General features: G+C 54.1%; 2 protein-coding genes across 4 annotated transcripts in view; one reads left to right on the top strand and one right to left on the bottom strand.

Annotated features, from left to right (window-relative positions):
- Window positions 1–9591, bottom strand: part of RSPH14 (radial spoke head 14 homolog) — a 57703-nt gene extending 48112 nt beyond the window's left edge. Inside the window, exons 1-4 of one of the 2 annotated variants that reach the window (XM_058656645.1) lie at window positions 9430–9591; window positions 6716–6950; window positions 5136–5238; window positions 3237–3355 (exon numbers count right to left, since the gene is read on the bottom strand). In XM_058656645.1, coding sequence (XP_058512628.1) covers window positions 3237–3355; window positions 5136–5238; window positions 6716–6914 — 421 coding nt within the window. In that variant the 5' untranslated portion in view covers window positions 6915–6950; window positions 9430–9591. The remainder of the gene's footprint in view (window positions 1–3236; window positions 3356–5135; window positions 5239–6715; window positions 6951–9429) is intronic. The other variant, XM_004592038.3, reaches the window with a different exon arrangement.
- Window positions 9592–12155: 2564 nt separating this feature from the next.
- On the top strand, window positions 12156–26121 carry RAB36 (RAB36, member RAS oncogene family). Of its 2 annotated transcripts, none has more exons than XM_058656698.1 (10): window positions 12156–12236; window positions 17841–17932; window positions 20888–20953; window positions 21191–21292; window positions 22189–22253; window positions 23399–23450; window positions 24173–24254; window positions 24545–24635; window positions 25195–25314; window positions 25730–26121. In XM_058656698.1, the coding sequence occupies exons 1-10, from the start codon at window positions 12165–12167 to the stop codon at window positions 25792–25794; spliced, it is 807 nt and encodes a 268-aa protein (XP_058512681.1). In that variant the 5' UTR covers window positions 12156–12164; the 3' UTR covers window positions 25795–26121. The 2 variants fall into 2 exon arrangements, with proteins under 2 accessions (XP_058512681.1, XP_004592093.2); XM_004592036.4 differs by having other exon boundaries at window positions 23399–23454; window positions 24177–24254.

Raw genomic sequence — 26121 nt, 5'->3', positions numbered from 1 at the left:
TGTACCCCCAAAATGTATTTAGAGAAGAATCGGAGGTTTTCCCCTAAAAAACACCTGGCCACATGAGGTCAGCAGAAAGTTCACGGGCAGCCCCTGCAGGCCGGTCAGCAGGTGGTCTGCCTGGGCTGACACTTGCCTTGATGGTGCTGGTTTCTTCTCCCCTGACCCACCAGAACGACTGCAGAGAGGCCCAGCCCCCCCACAGGCCAAGGACCTGTCAGGATGCGGTCTTGGAGCTCCTCCTGGTGTTTACTAAGAGAAATTGCACAGCGATTCAGACCTGATGGGGCTTGGGGATGCCGGCAGCTTTCAGCTTTTCTCCTGCAGAGGCACGGTGGCTTGGACAGAGCAAGGGTCCAACACACCTTTGTCGAATGGATAGGCGTGCAGATGGATAAATTTTAGCAAGGAAATAGCAAATGATTCTTAAGAATATGGATGTAGCAGCTAAAGTCCTCACCTTGCACAGCCAGGATCCCATATGAGCACTGGTGTCCTGGTGGCTCCACTTCCCATCCAGCTCCCTGCTTGTGACCTGGGAAAGCAGTGGAGGACAGCCCAAAGCCTTGGGTCCCTGCACCTGAATGGGAGACCCAGACCAGGCTCCTGGCTCCTGGTTTTGGATCGGCTCAGCTCCAGCCATTGCAGCCACTTGGGCAGGAACCAGCAGACAGAAGATCTTCCTCTCTGTATGTCTGACTTTCCAATAAAAAAAATAACTAAATCTTTTTTTCAAACAAGAATATGGACGTAACAGGGGCTGGTGTCTAATGTAACCCACACACCTACCTCGAGTCCTGGCTGCTCTGCTTCCGATCAGCTCCCCTGATAATGTATATCCTGGGTGGTGATGCCTCTAGTACCTGGGTTCCTTCCTCTCACGTGGACAGAGGCGCTCCTGACACCTGGCTTTGGCCTGGCCCCGGCTGTTGCAGTCATTTGGGGAATGATCGAGCCTAGAGCTAACTGGAGCGGAGGGTGTGTGCGATTGTTCGACGGGGAGAGGTCTTGTGGAATAGCCATGGAGGACCCTTGGTATGCCAGCAGCTACCAGCACCCACTAGAAGCCAGCTGAGCCCTCCCTGTGCCCAGCAAAACCAACAGGGGTGCCACTCAGGCTCGCTTGGATTCTCTTAAACAGCACTCCCCCGTACACCAAATACTATAGGAACAGGTTGGTGAATTCTGTGACATGATTCAAATAGAAAGCTGCTGAGCCAACAAATTGCTGCACTTAGAGCAAAGAACCGTGTGGACAGATGATGTAGGACATGAGATTACAGGCAGACGACCGACAAGTGGCTGGAATCCCGGCAAAAGGATGTCATGCTCCCTCGAATTCACAAGAAACAGAAAAACCCAGCTGGTGGATGGCACAGGCCCCAGGACTCTCCAGGAGGTGCTGGTCATGAGCCAGGCAGAAGGAACGACGCTCCTCAGACACGGAGGGGAGAGCAAAGCCACGCGGCAGTGGACACACAGCACAGCTGGGTTCTCTCCCCCACTGGCAGAGGGTCAGATCAAGGCAGGCGTGTAGCCTGGGTGGCCTGGAGATGCCTTCCCCTCCCCGCTGCAGAAAAGACCCTCCAGGGACAGTCCCTGACCAGGGGACCAGAGGACAAGGGCAGGTGGACTGCTGTTCCCCCACACTCCACTTCCTGCAGTGCACCTGCCTGTCAGCAGGGGGCGTCTCCACCTGCACCTGCTAACACACCTGGAGAAGGCCCCAGGCGACAATGTGACTGGTTTTTTTTTCTTCTTCTTCTTCTTCTTTTTTAAGGTCTTCTAAGAGCAGAACAAATTCACGCAGCTAGATCCATTTACATTGTGTTTCCAAACACGCCAAGCGAAGGGAGGGTCCATGTGGCCCCATGGGAAAGGGAGTTACAGTTATGGGGAAAGATAGGGACACGCCATTGGAGACAGTCACCCCAGGATGGGTGGCTGGGCTGTGGAGGCGGGGTGCTGGGACGCGGGAGGGCTATGGGCTGTATATACTGCTGCTGGGAGGGGTGTTGATCAGAAATCGTGGGCAGGTCTGAAAGACGGGAGGAGGGTGAGATTTGGCAGAGCTGCCCCTGCAGTCCTCACCGTGTATCTCTGAAGGCTGGATGGGGTCTCAGTCATTGTACCGGCCCCAGAAGCAGCGCTGCTATCCCCACTCCCCCTAAGGACCAGAAAGCAAGACCCAGGTTCTCATCCTCAGTTTTGTCGTTTAAGCTCAGTCCCAGCCCTGGTCCTCCTGGGAGACACCTGATATTCCATCAGCTATCAACTCCAAGCACACAGACGTGAGAGTCCTCCAAAATGTATTTTAGAAATCTGAGCAGGTTTGGGTGGGGGCGGCATTGTGATGTGGCAGGTTAAACCTGTGCCTGCAATGCCAGCATCCGCACGGCTCCAGTCCTGGCTGCTCGCTGCTAAGGTACCTGGGAAAACAGCAGAAGACGGTGCAAGTCTTCGAACTTCTGCTGCTCATGTGGAAGACATGGAGCTCCAGGGTCCTGGTTTCGACCTGAGCAGCCCCAGCTCGTGGGGCCATTTGGGGATTAAGCCAGGAGATGAAACATCTCTCGCTCTGTATGCATGTATGTGCGGGTAGGGAAACGCAAGTTAAAACCAAAGTGAGACACTGCTCCGACACCCTCCCAAACAGCTAGAATGCAAAGAAAGATCAAGTTGTTGGCAAGGACGTAGCTAGAAAAGCATGTGGCCTTTCCTTCTAAAACTGTTCTGTTCCCAGGTACATCTTGGGATAAACCCATACACACAGTCCAGACAGAAGTGTGTTGCTACCCATCACACTGGTCATCACACACCAGAAGCAGCCCAAATGTCCAACAGATATGGAATGCAAAAATCGCAGCTCAAGAGAGTTCTCAAACCAGTCGAGGAAAATGAGAATTAAACCAATTGTTCCCAATCAGCACTGTGGCACTGCCAATGGCATCACCGCTCTTGAGGTCAACAGCCTACACCAGAGTGCTGGTTCTGCTTCCGGGGCAGCTCCACCATAGACTTGGGAAAGCAGCCGGAGGACAGGCTTGGCACAGCCCCAGCCATGATGGCCATTTCCGGAGTGAACATCAGAGAATGGAAAATCTCTCTCCCTTTTTCTCTGGGTTAGTCTGCCTTTTAAATAGACACTTCATTCCATTTTCCCATGAACTTTTTAGAGAACCTGCACAGGAGTCCCCGGCACGGTCTCCGGCTCCACCTGCAGGACGCGCGCCTACCTGCAGGCAGCTCAGCCAGGTGCTTGTAAGCCTGGTGCAGGTTCCGCCGGCAGATGTGGTGGGGATCGTTGAGCAGAGAGGACAGGGCCAGGATGACGCCGCACTCCAGAAAGCCGTTCCTAGGCAAGGAAGGTGGATTCAGGCCCAACCAGAACCCTGCCCACGCAGAATCAAGGGAGGGCAGTGCTGTCAGCTGCCGCTGCGGGGAGGGGGGAGTCGCATCTCTGACCTCTGGCTCAGCGTGAGAGCTCACGGAGGCCGGAGGTGGACAGAGCCTTGAGCGTCTTCCTGGAGGAGATCCTTGGGGCTCAGCGGGGAACCAGGGGCTGGCGCTGTGGCGTGGGGGTAGAGTGGGGTGGAGGCAGTCTTAAGCCAACGCCTGGAGCACTGCCATGCCCTGCTCGACTTGCAGTCCAGCTGCTTGCTAATGCGCCTGGAGAAGCAGCAGTGGAAGGTGGCCTGAGACCCACCACCCACGTGGGAGACCTGGATGGAGTTCCAGGCTCCTGGCTTCAGCCTGGTCCCGCCCCGGCTGTTGAGGCAGTTTGGGACTGCAACAGCAAACGGAAGATCTCTGTCATTCTGCCTTATATATAAACCATATATGTATATGGGGTTTTCTTTTAATCAAAACTACAAATCAAATAAGTGTGGTTTAAACAAAAACACATCAACATTGTGGAAAACATCAGCCAGCTGACCCATATCCTGGAAAAGATCTGGGTCACACAGTGGAATTCACTAATGTCTTGTCACCTATATTTGGATTTTTTTTTAATGAGCAATGTAAAGGAAGTACAACATTATTATAATTCCTTGCTTTGTAAACATTTCCTCTGATGCGTCAACTGACCCTAGGGCCTGCCTACTAGGGGGCTAGAGGAGGTTTCGGGGTCATCTCTCTCAGGGCTGGGTCCCCTGAAGCCCTCGGCCAACTGCCTGGCAACAGGCAGTATTTGGCGGTGAGGCTACAACGGCAGTGGTCAAGACTTAACCATGCAGCATATTGGCATGTTCTGAGTCATTCTGGAAAGGACAGAGGAGAGTGTTGCTAGGTAGCAATGTCCATGTCAGGAGCAGAAAAGGAGGGAGCGAGGACAGGGAAGATAAGAGAAGCTTAGCTCCATGTGTTGGTATCTTACTATTATTACTATTTATTTATTTAAGAGGCAAGGTGTTGGCTTTGTGCCCTACCAGCTAAAGCTGCTACCTGGGATGCTGAAATCCCATAGAGGCATAGGTTCGAGTCCCAGCTGTTCCACTTCCCATCCAGCTCCCTGCTAATGTGCCTGGGAAAGCAGCAGAGGATGGCCCAAGGGCTTGGGACGCTGCACCTGCATGGGAGACCCAGAAGAAGCTCCTGAATTTGGATCAGTTCAGCTCTGGTAGTTGTAGTCCTTTGGAGAGTGAACCAGAGGATGGAAGATCTTTCTGTCTCTCTCTCTTCTGTAAAGTCTGCCTTTCAAATAAAAATAAATATTTTTAAAAGATTTATGTATTTGAAAGACAGAGATTCATTCCCCAGATGGCTACCACAGCTGGATCTGGCTGGGCTGGAGCCAGGGGCTTTATGCAGGAACCCAAGCCCTTGGGCCGTCCTCTACTGCCTTCCCAGGAGTATCAGCAAGGGAGCTGGACTGGAAGCAGAACAGCTGGAACTCGAGCCAAGGCTCCAGTATGGCATACCCACATCACAGGCGGCAGCTTAACCTGCTATGCCCCAACTTCTCTTTACACTTCCCACAGACAACGTGGACTCTTGTACAAGCTCCCCTCCCCTCCCCCCGAAGACCAACGCAACAGACCAAAATTCAGAACTCTCAGAGCTCTCCAGGTCGATCACGGACATTCACATCAGGGGAGGAACACGACCCCGGGTTTCCAGGGAGAGCTGCTCACCTGCCCACGTTGTGGGTGGCCATGATGTAGAGCACCTCGGTGGTTTTGATCCGCACCACGTCATCGCTGTCTTTTATCAAGGCCTTCAGGCTCTCCAGGCAGCCTGCATGGGACAGAAAAACCTGTGAACACCAGCCAGGAACCTGCATGTGAACGGTAAGAAAGAACCAGAGGGGCCCGACGTCGTGGCCTAGCGGCTGAGGTTCTCGCCTTGAGCACGCACCTGCATTCCATGTGGGCACCGGTTCTAGTCTCAGCAGCCCCACTTCCCATCCAGCTCCCTGCTTGTGGAGGATAGCCCAGGGCCTTGGGAGACCTGGAGGGGGCTCCTGGCTCCTGGCTTCGGGTAGGCGCGGCTCTGGCCGTCGCAGTCACTTGGGGAGTGAATCGTCAGACAGAGGATCTTCCTCTCTGTCTCTCCTCTTCTCTGTATATCTGACTTCGCAATAAAAATAAATAAATTTTAAAAAAGAAGAAGAAAAGGAAGTACCAGAGGTTCTGCTGCTTGGGGCCCTGGGGTCACACAGTAATGCACAGTCATTTTGTACAGTGTAAGAAGCCTCTATTGTAGTGCTGGCATTCAATACGAATGCTGGTTCAAGTCCCGGCTACCCCACTTCCCATCCAGCTGCCTACTAGTGCACCTGGGGAAGCAGGAGCAAAACAAACAAGCCTCAAGTCCTTCAGTCCCTACATCCTTGTAGGAGACCCAAAAGAAGCTCCTGGTTTTGGGACCAGCTCAGCACTAGCCATTGTAGTCATTTGGGGAGTGAATCAGCACATGAAAGATCATTCTGTCTCTCCTTTCTGTAAATCTACCTTTCAAATTAAAAAATAAAATCTATGTCTGTCCTTTTCTGTGTCTGTAAACTCTGCCTTTCAAATAATGAATTAATTAAACAAAAAAAGAAAGAAAGAAAATGTGGCTCAAGAGACTAACCCTCCACCTACTGGCGCTGGCATCCCATATAGATGGATGCCAGTTCAAGTCCTGGCTGCTTCACTTCCCATTCAGCTTGCCTGGGAAAGCAATGGAGGATATCCTAAAGCCTTGGGACTCTGCCACCCATGTGGAAGACCTGAAAGAAGCACCTAGCTTCTAGCTTCAGACCAGCCCAGCTCAGACCAGTGTGGCCACTTGGGGAGTGAACCAGTAGACAGAAGATCTCTCTGTCTTTCCTTCTATCTCTGTATACCTAACGTCAAATTGAAAAATAAATAGATGAGGAAAATAAATCAGTCTCTGTCTTTCCCTTTGATCTCTGTAAACTCTGCCTTTCAAATAAATAAATGACTTTAAAAAGTAACGGAGAGAAAATGGCCGTTGGAGTAACTTTGACCCGGGCGAGACAAAGGGTCACAGGTCATATTACAGCCCCTGTCCCAAACTAGTCACATGATCTTGAATGAACTCACTGCTCAGGCAGCTCCGTATTTATCACCCTCTCCCTGCACCTGTGTGTTTTTACTCGATTGGCGGAGGATGCGCCCTTGGTTTGCAGGTGGATGCTACAAGGACTGAGACAATGTGGATCCTGGACTGGTCCAGGGTTAGGCTGATTAGGGCCATGCCCCCTCACCTATGTGGATGGCCTCGAAGACATACTCGGGGTCATGCATAAGGTCGCACAGGGCCACCAGGGCTTTCTGCCTGGTCAGCAGGTCCTCCGACTGCAGCTCCCGATTCAGCTTCGGCAGGGCCCGGCAGCCATAGGCGACAGGTGCCTGGGTGGGATTGATGTCAGGTGGCAGGTACATGGAGATCTGAGCTCGGGCCATCTCTCCACACAGGCAAATGACACTCAGCACAAATCACTGATTAAAAGAACAACAACAAATGCTAATTTAGTAATTTAATAATTTAGTAATTTAGTAATTTAGGTAATTTAGAAGCTCCTTTTTCTTTTTAAGATTTATTTTTATTGGAAAGACACTTTTTTAAAAGATGTATTTCTTTTTATCGGAAAGTCAGATATACAAAGAGCAGAGACAAAGAAGATCTAATGATTCACTCCCCAAGTGAGCCGCAACGGCTAGAGCTGAACCGTGCAGAAACCAGGAATCAGGAGCTTCTTCCGGGTCTCCCAGGTGGGTGCAGGGTCCCAAGGCTTTGGGCCGTCCTCAACTGCTTTCCCAGGCCACAGGCAGGAAGCTGGATGGGAAGTGAGGCTGCCGGGATTAGAACCAGCACCCATATGGGATCCTGGCAAGTGCAAGGCCAGGACTTTAATTGCTAGGCTACCACACCAGGCCCTAGAAGCTACTTCTCATCGAATCTTCCCAACCATGAGCAAAGGCAGAAAAGAACTTTTCCGTCCATTTTACAGAGGAGTGTTATTGAGGCTGAGAGCAGTGAAGAGACTGTTTGAGCTCATGAAGAAGGTAAACTCTGGGATCGGTCCGTGCAGCAGCGTTTAATCACATATGGAACCGCAGATGATCTATAATTTGGACCTTCAGTAGAAGTCAGCCAAGGCCCGGTGCTGTGCATATAACAAGCTAAGCCTTTGCCTTTAGTGCCAGCATCCTATATGGGCACTGATGTGAGTCCGGGCTGCTCCACCTCTGATCCAGCTCCCTGCTTATGGCCTGCGAAAGCAGCAGAGGATGGGAAACCACATGGATTTCAGGATTTGAGGGTTTTTTTTTTTTTTGCAATAACATACATGTTTCAATTCCAATTATTTCAGGCATTTGGAAGACACCTCATAGGATCTGTTGTTGACAAATAAGGAGACTGAAGTCGCCACGCCAGCAAGGCTAGGTGCTGCAGTCAAACAGCTAGCTCACCCTTAGGACATCACACTCAAACGCTTCCAACACAACCCTCAAAAGGGGATGAAAGCAGTCTGGCGTGGTAGCCTAGTGGCTGAACTCCTCGCCTTGTAGGCAGGGTCCCCTAGGGGCACCATTTGTGTCCTGGCTGCTCCACTTACCATCCAGCTCTCTGCTTGTGGCCTGGGAGAGCAGCCGAGGACAGCCCAAAGCCTTGGAACCCTGCACCTGCCTGGGAGACCCAGAAGCTCCTGGCTCCAGATTGGCTCAGTTCTGACTGTTGCGGCCACTTGGGGAGTGAATCGTCACAAGGAAAATCTTCCGCTCTGTCTCTCCTCCTCTCTGTATATATGACTTTCCAATAATAAATATATAAATAAATGAACATTTTTTTAAAAAAAGGAAATGAAGGCTAAGAAAGGATTTGTTTGGGGCCCGGTGGCGTGGCCTAGCGGCTAAAGTCCTCGCCTTGGACATGCTGGGATCCCATGTGGGCGCCGGTTCTAATCCCGGCAGCTCCACTTCCCATCCAGCTCCCTGCTTGTGGCCTGGGAAAGCAGTCGAGGATGGCCCAATGCTTTGGGACACTGCACCCGCGTGGGAGACCCGGAAGATGTTCCTGGTTCCCGGCTTCGGATTGGCACAGAACCGGCTGCTGCGCTCACTTGGGGAGTGAATCATCGGACAGAAGATCTTCCTCTCTGTCTCTCCTCTCTGTATATCTGACTTTGTAATAAGAATAAATAAATCTTTTAAAAAATAGAAATGATTTGTTTGCATCCTCCACACACACTCTGGGCAACTCCATTCATTGTGACTTCGTAGTTAAGAACGAACTGCAAGAGCAGGTGGTTAGCACCCAAATCCTCGGGTCCCTGCTACCCACGGTGAGACCTGGATTGAGTTCTAGTCAGCCTGTCGTGAACATTGAGTTGGTGATACAGAACATGACTGCATCAGCCAGTCAAATGGCCCATCTCTTGAGTCACTACCCTTTCAAACAAACAAAAATAATTAATTTAGAGAGAACTGGTTCCAGACTCAGGTGACCCGTGGCTCTCAGTAAGTTATTTCCTTGGTCTGTTGCTCTCCACACCTAACACAGGGTCGTGCTCACAGCACCTGCCTCTCTCCTCTCCAGAAAAATCCTGCAGGCTCTTACACAGGGGCCAGACTCCCCCAGAGCTCCAGATAAGACCACAGGGGTCATCAGAGAGGGCTTGGCCACATGGCTGAGCCCCAGCCCCACAGGAATCTACTCCAGCAAAAGTGAGCAAAACTCAGAGACCCCTAGCATCAAGTGGGCCCCCCAGCCTGGAAGGGGGCATGACATGGCCACGTCTGTAACCTGGGCCTCCCTAGCAGGGGACCGTAGCCTCTGGGGCACAAGGGCCTGAGGGGTGAAAGAGCTATTTGGGGGACAACATTTTGGGGACACAAGCTCTCTGTGAACGAGACTGGGTAGGTCAGAGGACCCACCTCATCCCTTCCATCCCAGGCCCCCATCAGGCCGCCTCACCTGTCTCACAGCCGGGAGCTGCCCTCTTGGCGTCCACACCCGTTGCTAGGTGACCCGGTTGCTAGGCGATCTCGACAGCGTCTGCCGAGCCGCGAGCAGCTCCTTCCGGCGGCCTCTGCGCACCCGCGCACAGCCCCGGCGGCTAGGACCAGCCGCGGAGATTAGAATATTCTACATGGTTACTACGAGGAACAAAGGAGGCTCCGTATTGTCCCCGTTACTGGGTACTTCGCAAGTCCTTGAGCTTCAGATCAAATTGCTTCAAATTTAGGGGCAAGCATCTCAAAGGATCAGTAAGTAGCTTACCCCCAATCACACAGAGCTGACCCCAGGGCTGCTCATCTCTGGCCCACACTATTTTTTTTTTAATAAAGATTGATTTATTGATTTGGAAGGCAAACTGACAGGAGAAGAGAGCGATCTTCCGTTTGCTGACTCACTACCCAGATAGTCAGGTCTGATCCAAGCCAGGAACTTGTCACTCCATCCAAGCTACCACACGCTCAGCAAGTGCAGGACAAACGAGGGATGCACAGGTGAGACTGAGGCTTAACGGGATTTGAACGCGTGTTCACGGTAAGGACCAGGTCCTGAGGGATCTGTTTTTAGAGATAGATGGGGCTATCCCATGTGGGCACTGGTTCGAATCCCGGCTGTTCCACTTCCCATCCAGCTCCCTGCTAATGTGCCCGGGAAAGCAGCAGAGGACGGCCCTGGGACCCTGCCACCTACATGGGAGACCCGGAGGAAGCTGCTGGCTCCTGGCTTTGACTTGGCCCCGTGCTGGGCCTTGCAGCCTTTTTGGGAGTGAACCAGCAGATGGAAGAGCTCACCCTCTGTCTCTCCTTCTCTCTGTAGATCTACCTTTCCAATAAATAAATAATGTGAAACAAAAATGATGGTGTACAGTCTGAAAGTCCGGCTGTCTCGTTCCAACTGGAGTTCTAACTCACTTTATCGGCTTATCTGTGAGACAAGCCAGCCCAGGGCTGCTAACAAGGTCTTTTTCGTTATGGAAATTAGCTTGCAAGGGGGTTCCGTGACTAGGGTCAGCCCTTCGGCCTCCATTAATTAAGGAAATTAATTTTGTAGCAGGAACTCCAGCAGCCCAACATATGTCCTGCAGGCAACGCTAGATTCACAATTATGCAAATGAAGGTCAGGAGACAGCAGGCCTGTCCATTCTCTTGTCGTGGTTGGCTGCTCAACTCCCATCAAACACCAGAAACGACTGCCAGTTCTTGCTATCATGATGGCCCCGGGGCCGGAGTTAGCAACCACGGACACCAGCACCTGCCGCACGTCCGTCCATCCCTCCGTCCAGTGGCCTCCGGGGCCTCCGAGGCTCCGCCCTCCGCCTGCCAACCCAGCCCCGCCCTCGTTGTCATGGTGCTCCCCGGCAGCGGGGGGGGGAGGCATACGTTGCCATGGTGACCGCCTGTCCAGTTAGCCTTGCGGGCCCAGTCCCTGACGTCGAGGATTGGGTCATCTGTCTGTCAATCCAGTCCCGCCTGCCGGCCCGGCCCCGCCCTCGTTGCCATGGTGGTCGCCGGTCCAGTCAGCCCTGCAGGCCCCGCCCACGACGTCGGGGATTGGCCGGAGTCCCCCCACGGTTCCCGCGTGGCCGCGTTGCCGGAGTGACCCGGGCCGCGCGCGGGAGAGGAAGCCGCGCGCAGCTTGCAGCCTCCGCCGCCACCGGCACCGCCGCCCGGGTAAGTCCTGCCGCTGCTCGGTGCCCTCACGGCCCGGGAGGCCGAGGCCGCGGTCTCCACACCCGTGTCTCACCCCCTCTCGCTCCCGCTCACCCGAACCCCCAGGGGCGTCCTCATTTCCAGAGGACCCTGAACCCTGGGCCTGCCCAGCCCGCCACCCCAGGCCGGGCTCCAAGGCAGCTGAGGACCACGGAGAAGGTCAAGGCCAGCCTAGTGGACAGAGGGAGCTGGACAGGAAAAGGGAGATAGAGGAAGACTCACTCTTGAGTAGGCTTGAGGAGGGGAAGGGACGGTACTGGATTGGCGGGCGGGGTTCAGGAAGGGCTTTCTAGGAAAAAGCTGAAACTTCCTCTGCCCTTTTGGATCCGCCCAGGTTACAGCAGGCACCCCTCCTTCACCCCACGTGTACCCCACTCCTCCTGTTTGTACCCTGCCTGGTGGTTGTAGCATGTGAAGAGAGCTCTGGGAGGTAGGTCCCTCTGCAGGGGAGATGGGCAGAAAGCAGCAGGCTTGCCCACTTCATGCACCTCCTTACTGCTGGCACCTTGGGCAGGGAGGAGCCCAAGTTCCTCTGTCCGGGCGTAAGAGGGAGACTTAGATCAGGTCGTTTCAAGCTGATGAAAAGTGAGGCAGAAACTTGTGGGCGTGAGGCCCCAGTTTCCCCTCACCGCCTTCCACAAGGCAGAACTGCAGCCAGTGTCAGCCGGGTCTTAATTGGCTTGGGTTTGCAAGCCTAGCGTTGAGCAACCCCTTTTCTAGAACCAGTGAGCGAGCCGAGGGGGTGGGTCCTGTAGACTCGGCACTGAAATAGGAGACAGAAGGTTGGTGGGTCACTCTGAAAGGACTTTGTTTCCTCAGAGGGTTGAAGCAGGGAGGGCCCTCTTGGCCCCACTGATCCTCATGGGTAGGCTGTGTGTGTGTGTGTTCGGATTTGCTTTGATGCCACTGCACTTGACCTAGTCTAGGAGACCCCTTTAGTTCTGTTGCTCACTTTCTCCCAATCCGGGCCCACAGGACACGGGAATGATGAGGTCATCCCTGACACCCTTGGGGCTCCCTGTAAGCCGGGACCGCATCATCGCCAGCTTCCCTAAGGTAGGGTCCCCGTAAGGTGGGAGGCCACAGGGCCCATTGCCCGCACTTGGCTCCCTTCTCCCAACCTGCGCTCACCCTGGCAGTAAAGCAGGTGAACCAAGGAGGCCTGTGCCTCACCCCACCGATGAGTCGTCTTGAGAGAACGGAGTGCTGACTTGCCCAAAGCAGACTGGCAGTTCGTGGTGGACGCCAGGCGTGTGTCACACAGGGCCGTGGGCCCCAGAGGTTCTAAAGGCTCCGATTTTATCATCCTGAATCACTGTGCTGTGTGAGTGTGGCAGTCACTCAGCCGCCCACAAGGGTAACTCATGGCAGAGCAGGTGCACGGATCCCCTTGGGATGCCCGCCTCTGCTCTCAGAGTGCCAGCCCCGCTTCCGACTTCCGCGTCTCGCTCATGTGCGCACTGGGGCTAGAGAGGGCTAACCCTCATTACTCGATTCCTGCCGTATGTGTAGCAAACCCAGATTGAATTCCAAGTTTCTGGCTTCAGACTGGCCAGCCCCACCTGTTGTAGGCATTGGGAGATGAAACAGAAGATGTTCTCTTTCTCTCTCTCTGCCTTTAAAATAAACAGATACATTTTTAGAAATTATAATGTACCATTAATTGCAACAAGAAATACAAATCAGCGTAACCCCCAAGGGAGCAGTGCAACAATCCTTACCCACATTGCCAAGGCCCTGCCTGCTGGTTCAGCCGTTCAGGCTGCCATAGGTTACTGAACAAGGACAACAGCTGTTGTAGTTCATTTTTTTATTACGCCTTTTTAAAAACATTTTATTTGGATGCAAGCCCTGTGGTGGGGCAAGTTAGGCCACCACTTGTTTTTAATTTAATTTTTTTTTATTGAAAAGTCAGATATTCAGAGAGAAGAGACAGAAAGGAAGATCTTCTGTCTGATGATTCACTCCCCAAGTGACCCCAGCAGTCAGAGCTGAACAGATCCAAAGCCAGGATCCAGGAGCTTCTTCCGGGTCTCTCACTTGGCTATAGGGTCCCCAAGTTTTTGAGCCGTCCTTGACTGCTTTCCCAGGCCACAAGCAGGGAGCTGGATGGGAAGCAGGACCACTGGGATTAGAACCGGCGTTCATATAGGATCCCAGAGTGTAGAAGGCTTTAGCCACTCAGCTACTACACCAGGCCCTTAAGCCACCACTTGTAATGCTGGCATCCTATATGGCTGTTGGTTTGAGTCCTGGGTGCTCCACTTTCTACTTCCTGTCCAGCTCCCTGATTACGTATCTGGGAAAGCAGTGGAGGATGGCCCAAGGGCTTGGGTTCCTGCACCCTCGTGGGAGACCTGGATGAAGCTTCTGTCTCCTAGCTCCTGGCTTTGGCCTGGCCCAGCCCTGGCCATCCTCATGCTTAGGGAGTGAACTGACATATGGAAGACCTCTCTCTTTCTCTGCCCTCCTCTCTGAAATGCTTTCAAATAAATCTTTTAAAAGTGCAAGAAATGAAGTAGTGTATGGTCACATGTGTGTAGCATGCTCTCTGTGTTTCAAAAAAAAAGTAGACAAAACAAACTTCTGTGTTTGTTTATACATGCAGCAAATCTTTCTGGAAGTACCCATAAGACCGTATTGTACGTGGTAACCTGCATGTGACTCCAGATAGGCATGGAGGAAAAAATTGTCCTGTGGAATGTTTGATTTCATTTATTATTTTATTTGAGAGATGGTGGCACAGTAGTGGGAGCTTCTATGTGCCAATTGACTCCCTAGACCCCTGCAACAGCCAGGACTGGACCAGAGCTAAAGCTGTGTGCTGGGAACTCCATTTGGGGCTCCCCCATGGGTGGCAGGGGTGTAGTGACTTGAGCCATCCCCACGGCCTCCCAGGGTTTGTATTAGAGCTAGGACATGACTGTGGGGTGGCGGGGGAGCCAAGGGAGGGTCCTGATGATTTAATGCCTTCTCTATCTTAGACACAAAGAGGTGATCATGGCCAAGTGCTGACTTGCCCAGTTCATGGTGGACACAGGGCCGTGGGACTCAGAGATCCTCAGGGCTCTGACTTGATAATCCTGAATGATTGCACTGTGTGACCGGCAATTACTCAGCCGCCTACAGCTGCTGTCCTCTTTCTGTTCTTAAGTCCTTGTTAATGTGTTTATTGGAAAGGCAGAATGACACAGAGAGACGGAGAGAGGGAGATCTTCCAGGTACTGGCTCAAGCCAGGCCTGGATCAGGTGGGAAGCCAGTCTGGGTCTCCCACCCTTGTGTCAAGGGACCCAAGTACTTGAGCCATCACCTGCTGCCTGCCAGGGTGCGCGTAAGCAGGAGGCTGGACCACAAGCAGAGCTGGGACTCGAACCCTGGCACTCCAATATGGGATGTAGGCATCTCCATTGGCAGCTGAACTGCTGCACCACACACCTGCCCTTTCCTCCTTCTTCAACTCTCCAACACACACACACGCACACACACACACACCCCCCCCAAGTTCCTGCCCCACACCCACCCGGAGTTCCCATCACAGCATGCTCAGACGATGGCTTTCCCTGTGCCGTGGACAGTGAGTGGTAGCCAGAGACAACGGGGACCGGTGTTTACAGAGTTGAGAGGAAGAGGAGTTTGTGTGGGTGGCACCAACAGTTCAGGTCTCATGGGACAAGGGAACCCGTTTCCAGAGCAGGACAGCAAGCTGGCTCAGGGCTCCCCGCCCCTCTGTCATGAAGTTGCTGATGCTACATCTTGCGTGAGCGTGGGATGCTCAGCTTGGCTGGTGACCAGCGTGACTCCGTTACACACCCCCACCCCGCGGCCACATGAAAGGGTGCCGTGCTGAGCATGCCCGTTTTACAGGTAAGCAAACTGGAACCCAGAGAGGTATCATCTCGTGCCCCTTACAAAGCTTCCTCCCCTGGTGCCTGCCGCCTCAGGCACAGCTGGAGCTTCGGAAGACAGAGGGACCAGGTGATGCCTCAGAGCCCAAAGGACACCACTGGGGCTGTGAGCCGTGGGTTCAAGGAGCACCCAGAGGGACAGAGACAAGAGTCCAGGGCAGTGTAGCCTGACAGCAAGGAGCCCTGCTTCCCAGAGCCTTAGCTTGCTCTGTACCTAACCTTGACCAACCTAATGCCCCCACTCCCAAAATATCAAGGTCATCATTAGTTTAATACATTCTTTTCCTTTTGTTCAGATTTATTTATTTTTATTGGAAAGGCAGACTTACAGAGAGAAGGAGAAACAAAGATCTTCCATCCATTGGTTCATTCCCCAGCTGGCTGCAACAGCCAGAACTGAGCTGATCCAAAGCCAGGGGCTTCTTCTGGGTCTCCCACATGGACGCAGGGTCCCAAGACTTTGGCCCATCCTCCACTGCTGTCTCAGGCCATAAGCAGGGCACAGGATAGGAGGCATTGGAGCAGCCGGGACATGAACTGGCATCCATATAGGATGCCAGCACTTATAGGTAGAGGGTTAGCTAGTTGAGCCATTGCTGCAGCCCCAGCTTGTTTTTCTAATTACCAAGCAGGTGTGCATTCTATGTGTGTGCTCATGACTTTTAAAAATTGTTTTCTTTATCTGATAGATTTATTTATTTGGGAAAGTGATAGAAAGCGAGGCAAAGTCAAGAGAGATCAAGAGAACTTGCCATCGGCTGGTTCACTCCCCTGCTGGCCACAGCAGCCTGAGCAGAACCAGGCCAAAGCCAGGAGCCCCAAACTCCACCTAGACCTACCCTGTGGGTGACAGGGGCCCTGAACATGAACGGTCATTGCTGCTTTCCCAGGGACATTATTAGCAAGGAGCTGATCAAAAGCAGAGCAGCTGAGATTCGAACCAGCACCCCAGATAAACCAGAACTGGCTGAACCCGGAACTCTGTGTGGGTCTCCCGTATGGGTGGCAGAGACTTGGTTACTTATGCCGTCACTGCTGCCACCCAGAATCCCTGCTATCAGGAAGCTGGAGCCAGTAACTCAGCTGGATATAGAGCCCAGGGACACTAATGCTGCATGTCATCCTGTCTTAATAGCCATGGCCGTTTGGTGCACATTTAGCATGCGCCAGCTGCTGATGCCTTTATTTTGGAAGATGTCTTATATTTTTTCACACAGGGCTAGTGAAACAGTGGCAAGTGCTTGCTGCCTTCCTTTCCTTCCACATTTAATACACGTGTTAATGAAGCGCACTCTTCCATGTATCAGATAGATACAATTTACTGAGGAATATCTCTCTCTTCTTTGGCCAGTGCCTGCAGGTCACTATGATTTTCTGATATGTGCTTGGAAAAAAATTATTTGTTTGAAAAGCAAAGTTACAGAGATAGAATGAAAGATAGGCAGGGAGAGAGAGAGGATCTCCCATCCACTAATTCACTCCCCAAATGGCTACAACAGCCAGGGCTGGGCCAGGCGGAAGCACAATCCAGGAGCTTCCTTGGGATCTCCCAAGCGTATGCAGAGACCCAAGGAGTTGACCTGCTGCTGCTGCTGCTTTCCAAGGAGAGATGGAGATCTGCCAACCACTGGTTCACTCCCCAGTAGCCACAGTGACAAGTGCTGAGCCAATCCAAAGCCAGGAACCAGGAACTTCTTCCGGGTCTCCCATGTGAGTGCAGAGCCACCACCTGCTGTTTGCTCAGGCCACAAGCAGGGAGCTGCATGGGAAGTGGAGCAGCCAGGACTTGCACTGGTGCCCATATAGGATACCAGCGCCATAGGCAGAGGGTTAGCCTGCCACACCATGGCACTGGGCCTTGCTGATGGCTTTATAAGCAATATAAGCCCCCAAGTTTCTGATGGGAAAATTGGGGCTCAGAGAAGTTGGGTAACTGCCCAGGGCCGCACAGGGGTAAGGGCAGATGTACTTCTTCCCCTCCCCTAGAGACTCCCTGAGACTTTTAAGACAGTTCTAGTTGTTAAATGTCTTTATTTTTTAGCATTTATATGAAAGGCAGAAAGATCAGAGACAAAAAGAGGTTTTTTTTTTTCATCCGGTGGTACACTCCCCAAAAGGATACACAAAACCCAGGGCTGTGCCAGACCAAAGCTGGGAGCCCAGAACTTCATCCAGGTCTCCCGAGTGGGTGGCAGGGACTCAGTTACTGGAGCCCCCATCTGCTGCCTCTCAGGAGCATTAGCAGGAAGCTGGATGAGAAGCAGAGCCAGAACCTGAACGCAGACACTCCCATATGGGACATGAGCACCTTAGTCGCTGCACCAAATCCTTCCCCCACCCCTGTTATTGCTCATTTTCCCTTCCAAGAAGCATGGAAGACAAAGTACCTTCTAGGATATTTTCTGTGCACGTACATGTGAATTTTTACAAACAAAAGTGGCATCCAGAAGCTGTAGAGGATTTGGATCTTAAAGCCAAAAAGATCCCTCATTATCCACACCCCCAAGAAACCCAAGGCGCAGAGGGAGACAGACTCCCGTCATGTGCCTGCAGCCTCTGACGCAGTGAGGCCTGACTGGCCGAGTCCCTGCTTGGGTCTTCCCGGACTAGCCCCGTTCTCCCCCTTGGAGGGAAGCCATGTGAGGACTGAGGAGGGAGGGGACCATGTCACCGCCTTGCTGCCCGGCTTGAGGGTTGGAGCCGCAGCCTTGTGGAAGGATGTTCCCTCCTGTCCGTATCTGCCTGTTTCTGCAGTGGTACACGCCCGACGCCTGCTTGCAGCTGAAGGAGCATTTTGACGGGCAGGTCAGCACCGCCTGCCAGCGCCGGGACACGGGGACTGTCGGGTGAGCCCACGTCAAGGTGGGGGATGGTGAGGAACAAGTTCCCCTTTACAGGCTAAGGTTGCCACAGAGGTTAGCTTCTGTAATTCCCACTCCCCTCTCTTTCCCTTCCCAGTGGTGCCAGGACCACTGGAAGGCTTCTCTGACCCCTCACTGTCCCTGTTCCCCAGTCCCTGATTCATGCTTCAGAGCCTGAAGCAGCTTAGCTCCCCAACTGTGGGTTTGTCCGTTTGGGTCCCTCCGCAGGGCCAGCCCGCAAGGGCTGAGGCTGTCTGGGTCATCCCCAGGGCCTGCCAGGAGGGTCGGAGCTGCCTTCCCCGGCAGCACGAGGCAACAGTAGTACAGGAGTTTGGCAACAGTTCTCTCCTCACTAACTTCTCCCCATTCATTTTTTTCCTTTTCTATCCTTTTCTCTTTTGTTCAAGATTCTTTTATTTGAAATACAGAGTTAAGAAAGAGGGAGAGATCTTCCATCTACTGGTTCACTCCGTAAATGGCCACACATGCTGGAACTGAGCTGATACATCACCAGGACCCTCCTCTGAGTCTTCCGCACAGGTGCAGGGTCCCCAGGTTTTGGACCATCCTCTGCTATTTTCCCAGGCCACAAGCAGGGAGTAGAGTGCTACAGGTGGAGGATTAGCCTGATGTGCCATCAAGTCTGCCCTACTATCATTTTATTTTTTTGAAAAATATTTGAGGAGCTGACACTACAGTATATCAAGTAAAACCATTGCCTGCAATGCCAGCATCCCATACGGATGCTGGTTCAAGTCCCAGCTGCTCCATTTTTGATCCAGCTCTCTGCTAATGTACCCAGGAAAGCAGTGGATGGCCAAAGTCTTTGGGCTCCTGCGTGCAGGTGGGAGACCCACAAGTTGTTCCTGGCTTTGGATCCATCCAGCTCTGACCATTGTGGCTTGAACATTAGTGGGGATTGAACCAGCTTATGAAAGATTCTCACACTGTCTCTACCTCTGCCTCTTCCTCTATAATTATGACTTTCAAATGAACCTTTAAAATACATATACTTATTTGAGGGCCCAGCGTTCTAGCTAGTGTCTAAATCCTCGCCTTGCATGCACTGGGATCCCTTATGGGCACTGGGTTAAGTCCTGGCTTCTCTGCTTCCCATCCAGCTCCCTGCCTTTAGCCTAGGAAGACAGTAGAGGACAGCTCAAAGCCTTGGGAAGAGATGGAAAAAATCTTGGGCCCAGCATGGTAGCCTAGTGACTAAAGTTCTAGCTTTGAACACCTGGGATACCAGATGGGCGCTGGTTCTAATCCTGACAGCTCCACTTCCCATCCAGCTCTCTACCTGTGGCCTGGGAAAGCAGTCGAGGATGACCCAAAGCCTTGGAACCCTGCACCCACGTGGGAAACCTGGAAGAGGCTCCTGGCTCCTGGCTTTGGATGAGTTCAACTGTGGCCGTTGCAGTCATTTGGGAAGTGATTCATCAGCTGGGAGCTGTTTCTGTGTGTCTCCTCCTCTGTATATGTCTGACTTTTCATAAAAATAAAATACATTTTAAAATAATTAAATTTTATATATAAATTATATATATATAATTTTTATATATTATATATATATATATATATATATATATATATATATATATATATATATACACACATATATCTGAAAGGTAGAGTGGGAAGGAGAAACAGAGAGATTGTTTTCACTGGTTCACTCCCCAAATGGCCACAATGGCCACAGGTGGACCACTGGGCCAGTCTGAAGCCAAGAGCTGAATTGGAAGTGGAGCAGCTAGGATTTGAACCAGCACCCATATGGGCTGCCAGTATCACAGCTGGTAGCTTCACTGCCAGGCTGCAGCGCCAGCCCCTGTCCACTGGTTTGCCCCAGATAGCTGCAATGGGCTGGGTCAGGCTGAGGCTAGGAGCTAGGAACGCCATCCGGGTGTTCAATATGGACTTCCCAGGCATCCTCCAGCAGGAAGCTGGACTGGAAGCAGAGTAACCAGTACTCAAACTGGCAATAGAGCGGGGAAGAGGGGCTGATGCTGTGGCATAGCCAAGTGAATGCCAGTTGCAGTGCTGGCATCCCACATGGCTGCTGGTTCAAGTCCCAGTTATTCCGTTTCCAATCCAGCTTCCTACTAATGCATCTGGGAGAGCAGCAGGGAAGGGCCAAGCTCTTGGGTCCCTGTACCCATGTGAGACCCCCAGAGGAAGCTCCTGCTTGGCTCCTGGCTTCACTCTGGCCCAGAGGCAGCTGTTGCAGCCATTTGGGGAGTGAACCAACGGAATGGAAGATCTTTATGGACATGGGCATCCCAAGTGGGAGTTTAACTTGCTGTGACACAGCATATAGCTCCAGCTACAGAAGCTCTACTTACATATCGTCAACAATCCCAGGAATAGAGAGCAGAGCCGGAGGGAGAGACAGGGCAGCCAGGGAGCCTAACAGGACCAGAGCCGATGGAGCCGATGGGCCTCCAGCCACAGCTCGTCCAACCCTTGTGGGACACGTCCACCTGCACAGGTGCTAGGGATGTCCTGGCTGGAGAGCACCTGTTTCCCAGGAGCAGAAGCCTACACAGGAGCTTGAAGGGACTGCCTGTCCATTCTGTGTCCACATCCTCCTGCATCCTCAGCATGGCTCTCACAGCCCCCTACCACCACACGCACGCACCCTGGATTCCTTTTCTGACATTTTTATTTATTTGAAAGGCAAAGGGACAGATCCATTTGATTTCCACCTCTACAAATGCCTGCAACCAACTTGAGGCTGAAGCCAGAGTTAGCAGAGTCACTAGAATAAACCCAGATTCTTCTACCTTGCCTCTCTGAGGGCCAGGGCAGGCAGCAGACAGCATGTCTCAATAGCAGCCACCTGGCCCTGGCCCCTGTCCGCAGGCACCAAGCTCAGGAGGGAAGGGAGGGCCCACAGGTACCGGCACTCAAGGGCAATGTGGGCATGTCTATCTCCTGCAGGCTCCAGCTCTCCAAGGTGGTGGTCGTCGGCGATCTCTATGTGGGGAAGACCAGCCTCATCCACAGGTGCGACCACCCTACCCCCCAACACCTGGCACCAGGACCATAGAACCCTGCTATCCCCTTGGGACTCTGCCCTCAGGGTCTGGCTTCGTCTGCACCCTTCCCCCACATGGTTCTTGCTGGCGGGGGCCCACCCCCTGGCAGTTCTCTTGCTAATCACTTGCCACACCCCCACCCCATGAGCCAATCCTCTGCAAGCGTCCCCTCTCTGACTGCATCCCCCACCTCCCTCCCACCTAGGTTTTGCAAGAATGCGTTTGACCGCGACTACAAGGCCACCATCGGGGTGGACTTTGAAATCGAGCGCTTCGAGATTGCCGGAGTCCCTTACAGCCTCCAGATGTAAGCCTCGCCGTGTGGCCCCAAGGACGAGGGGCTCCTTAGAAGCTCCTGGCAAAGGCCTCAGCCAGCAAGGGCCTCCCTACCCACCCCCGCATGCACACTTGGTCCAGCTCATTGTCTCACATGGGTGATCAGAGCTGCCCACCTGCCTCCACCTCCCCATGATCTAGGGTTCCTGTCCTCCTACCACTACACATGCCCTGGTTGTGGCTGCAGCCCTTCCTGACATGCCCACAATTCCATGCTCCAGGCCAGTGTTGGATGAGTTTTGAGCCTCTGCTGTCCCCTGTAGTATGGGCTCTGGTGCAGTCCCAGCAGGCCAGGCTTGCCATCCGAGGCCCCCATTTCCTGAGGCCTAGGGCGCTCATCTTCCTCGCCCCCAGGTCCCCAATGCCTCTTTCTCTCTTGCTCTCTTTCTCTCTCCCCCTCTCTCCTTTCTTTCACATCTGTTGCTGACCAGAGTGACCCCAGGGAAGTGCAAATCACATCCCCAGATGGGCACTGCGACCTCCACCCTGGAAGCCATGGCGCCTTGTCACACCTGTGCTGCATGGCAGGACCACAGCTGGAGGTCCCAGAACCCAGCACCGTCCACAGGGTCTCCTCTCTCAGTGAACATCTGCTATTACCAGGGGCCTGAACCATGACCCCACGCTGGCAGGGGCCCTGTGAAGCCAGGGAGGGGAACCCAGAGCACCCTTCACAACATTATGAGGGCCTGGGTGATGGGAGAGGACCAGTGGCCGGCTCCCAGCAGGCACTTCCTGGAGGATATGCACCTGGAACAGGCCCACAAGTCCATTACCCACAATCCTACTCGCCTGTTGGCTTCCAACATTGTGACTGCTTAAACTAACCCCCTTCCCCCTCACCGTGCCCTTCCTCATGCGGCACAGCTGGGACACAGCTGGACAGGAGAAGTTCAAGTGCATCGCATCTGCCTACTATCGTGGGGCCCAGGGTGAGTCAGGGGTGACGTTTCCAGGGCAGGGCCCTTCACCACACATGGAGCCGCAGGAAGCCCAAGTCCTCTGCACTGGCTGCAGATTCCCCAAGAAAACACTGAGGGCTTGGGGCCAGGGAAGCTGCCTTCAAGCTGAGGGCCCCTTAAGGACCCTGTGGTGGTGGTAGTGGGTGCTGACCTTACCACTCAGCTCCAGGCTTGAGAGGGAGGTGGGGACAGGTTTGTCCCATTTCGGAACTCAGGCCTGGGGGAGACCAGCAGGGCCGAGGACATCCCAGGGCCCTGGCAGGACTCGCAGGTGGCAGGAAGTAGCAGCACAAGGGATTGCACGCTCACCCCAGTCTCCCAGAAGGAAGATGGAGGTGGATTGTACCCCAGGGGGGATTTGCAAGGATTTGCCCAAAGCCTCCCTGCCCAGAGTCAAGAATCAGAAGGCACGGTTGCGCCTGTGCAGTAACGACAGCGAGGAATAAGAAATCACAGCATTCTGAGCTTTGAAAGAAACAGAAGCAGAAAAAAGCCATGATGGGTGCCTAGGCCTGGGGAGGGGGAGGGGGAGGGGGGAGCTGCAGCTCGGCTAGCCACACCTCTGCTGGACTCAGCAGCAGGAAGGAGGCCACTTCCTGGGAAGCAAAAGTGCGCAGCCGGTCACCAGCCAGGCCTGCCAGGCGGGCAGCCACCTGTCCCATGGCCCTCAGCCTTTCCCCTGCTTGGCTGGCCCCACTCAGGCCGCTAGAGGGCAGTAGGAGGCAGTTGTATGTGCCCCCAGCCCTGCTTGCCCAGGGGTTCCAGGGCACAGAGCATATGGTGAGAGGAGCTGATGGGAGGTGTGGCATCTCCCAATGCCCCCGCCATCTCCCCTCCACTGGGCTCCCTCTGAGCAGGCTGCTGACAGCACAAGCTATAGCTGCCCCTGCTTTGACGTGTCCACTTCAGCCCAGACCCACATGTTGGATGGAGAAGCGGCAGCTTATCTGAGGGATGGACTGCGGGGCAGCCATGGTCGTCCTCTCCCCGTCCCCCCCCCCCCGGCTGTGGTGGTGCCAGGGGCTGCTGGCCAGGGTGGGCTCCTCCTGTGCATGTTTGGCCTCACACGGCACTGATTGGCTGTTGCCTTTTCCTCCTGCCTGCCACATGTCCAGTGATCGTCTCGGCCTTTGACCTCACCGACATACAGACACTGGAGCACACCAGGCAAGTCCCGGGCTCTGTAGCTGGCTGCCGGAGAGGGCTCCCAGGAACCTGCCCTGGCTGGCCCTCTGGCAGTGAATGCAAGCGGCCTGGCCATCTTGTCTAGACCCAACTGCCCACATGCCACTTCCCTGTCCAGTTGCTCCCTAATCCCTCAACACTTGCCCCCACTCCCACCTGCTGTAAGTCCAGGCACCTCACCTTCGTACTGTGTGTGCCATCTGCGTGAAGACCCTTATCCTGTCCACGCTGCCCTGGTCCCTGGCAGTCTTGTAGCTAGTCCTGTCTGAAGGAACGTGAATTTGGCCCTTGCTCTCAAGCAGACACGTGGGCAGTGCAGCTGATCCCTAGGGGCCATCCTGCTTGTATAGGGAATTGTCCAGTTGAGGCCCCAGAGCCTTCACTCTTTATGCTTGTACCTAATATCCCCCCAAATCCATGTTATGGGGGCCAGGGTGCTCCTTTTTCGGCTGATGGGAGTGCAGGACTTGCCCCAGGTCAGGACTGTGTCAGGGCCAGGCTGGGCTCCCCACTGCCCCCTTCTGGCCACAGCAGCACTAGCATGCTCCCTACACCTTGTCTGGGTCGGATCCTCCCACTTGTTGCCCAGTGCTCTCCCAGCTCTGGGAGGACTGGAGACTATACTCCCATCCCCTGGTCTTCCCCAACTCTCCTTGGGATGGATAGAGGACCTGTGTCACCCCATGTCCCTTTCTGCTTCCCAGACAGTGGCTGGAGGATGCACTACGGGAGAACGAGGCGGGCTCCTGCCTCCTCTTCCTCGTGGGAACCAAGAAAGACCTCCTGGTGAGCAGCGGTGGGACAGGGGCCTGGGTGGGCCATGGGGAGACGCTTCCGCTTCCGGCTTTCAGAGTTCAAGGAATGTTGAGGTTGGAGTTGAAATACAGGAGTTCTGGGGGCTGAAAGGGAGGGGTCCTTAGAAGCCCTCTCTGCTGTCCCCTGAAAGGCAGATCTCCCCCCCACACACACACACAACGCTGAGGCTGCTCACTGTTCTGGAGTGACAGGCGCCAAGATGGATGGGTGTACAAGCCAGGGAGATTTGGCACACTGGGCCAGCCAAGCGCTTCTTGCAGTCAGGGGCGGCGTGTGAACAGGCAGAGGCCGAGGCCGTGCACCTGGCCAGCGAGATGCAAGCCGAATACTGGTCGGTGTCAGCCAAGACGGGTGAGTGGGGCTTGGGGCATCGCTGTGGTTGGGGAGGTGGGGCATGGCTCTCCCATGCACCCTGTGGGGGTATCTGCCTCCTAGGGCTCTGGCACACGCTGCCAGCAGGGTAGAAGTGTGAAGGCAGAAGCACATCCTCCAGCCCCGTGCACACAGTTGGCAGAGTAATGGCAGGTTCACCAAGAACTTGTGATGACCCTGAGCTACTGGGCAGGTTGTTAACTATACAGAGGAGAGTATGTGTGTGGGGAAAGGGTTGGGGACCCTGGCTGCTCCCTGATGCACGGGCACCTCTGCCTGTAGCAGAATGCACAAAGAGTGTCTGGTAGGGGGACAGTAGCTCATGAGTCCCGTCCAGCCTCACTGGACCAGGGCAGGCATCTGTCACACAGGCTAGTCCAGTAGCAACTTACCAGAAGAGTAGATGCCAGGAAATCATGGCTCAGAGGTGGAGTGGCATGCTGGGAGATCACAGGTTGGGGGCCCCACCCAAGCCCCCCATCCCCGGGGGCAGAGGCAGCCGACATCACTCATGACCAGCCATGCTGCTGGCACACAGGGGAGAATGTGAAGGCATTCTTCAGCCGTGTCGCCGCCCTGGCGTTCGAGCGCTCGGTGCTGCAGGACCTGGACAAGAGGAACGACACCCGCCTCCAAGTCGGGGATGGACACCTCATCCGTGCGTACAGGCGGGGTCAGCGGGGCGGGGAGCAGGCTCGTGGCCAGAAGTCCCTGTCTGCCACCTGGGACCCTCTGTATTCTCACCTCGTCACCCTGCCATCCTCCTTGGAACCTTTGTCTTCCGGGCTGTCACCTGATCCCAGGTCGGCAGCTGCCCTGACTCGCCTGCCAGCTCAGACACTTGCCCTGCTGGTCCTGTCCCATCCCGAAGGGGCTCCTGAGCCAGGCTGGGTATCCCCAGGAAAGGTCCTCGCTCCGGTTTTCCCAACCTGCACCCTAGCCCACCATTCACTATCCACCAGCTATGATGCCCTTGGCCTCTGCCAGGCTCAAACCACAGGGCCCAGGAGCTCATTGCTTGAGGGTGGCACCTGCCCAATGGTAACCATGTATAACTTCTACCCTCCTCACAGGAATGGAAGGAAGCTCACCCGAGACCCAGGACAGCCAGCAGCTGCCCAGTGTGGGCTGCTGTTAGCCGGAGGGTGTGTCAGAGGCCCCCGACCCCCGGAATGCATGTGGACAGCGACTTCTGTGACCGTGGAGGGCTGATGGGAGAGTTATTCACTTCTGCAGGTTGGAGCCAGGGAAGATCCTGAAAGACCACACACTGCCCCGCCCTGGCCAGCAGGGTCACCCTTGACCTTGAGAGGCCTCAGGGGCAAGCTGCAAACATAGGACGAATTCCTGCACTGGTTCACATTCCCTCATCTCGCAGCCCACATCAGCGGGGGCCCAGCACACCTTCCCAGCCACCCTATATGGGCCTCAGAACCGTTCCTAGCACTGCGACCCAGGCAGGTGT

This window comes from Ochotona princeps, chromosome 29 (assembly GCF_030435755.1).
Source record: "Ochotona princeps isolate mOchPri1 chromosome 29, mOchPri1.hap1, whole genome shotgun sequence".
Lineage (NCBI taxonomy): Eukaryota > Metazoa > Chordata > Mammalia > Lagomorpha > Ochotonidae > Ochotona > Ochotona princeps.
This window is presented reverse-complemented; position numbering and strand designations above follow the sequence as displayed.

Bases quoted from the DNA above. Each gene is read 5' to 3' on its own strand.
- RAB36 (XM_058656698.1), top strand. From the start codon at position 12,165: ATGATGAGGTCATCCCTGACACCCTTGGGGCTCCCTGTAAGCCGGGAC. The intron at 12,237-17,840 runs GTAGGGTCCCCG...CTGTTTCTGCAG, and splicing joins TCATCGCCAGCTTCCCTAAG to TGGTACACGCCCGACGCCTG. The intron at 22,254-23,398 runs GTGAGTCAGGGG...CCACATGTCCAG, and splicing joins CTACTATCGTGGGGCCCAGG to TGATCGTCTCGGCCTTTGAC.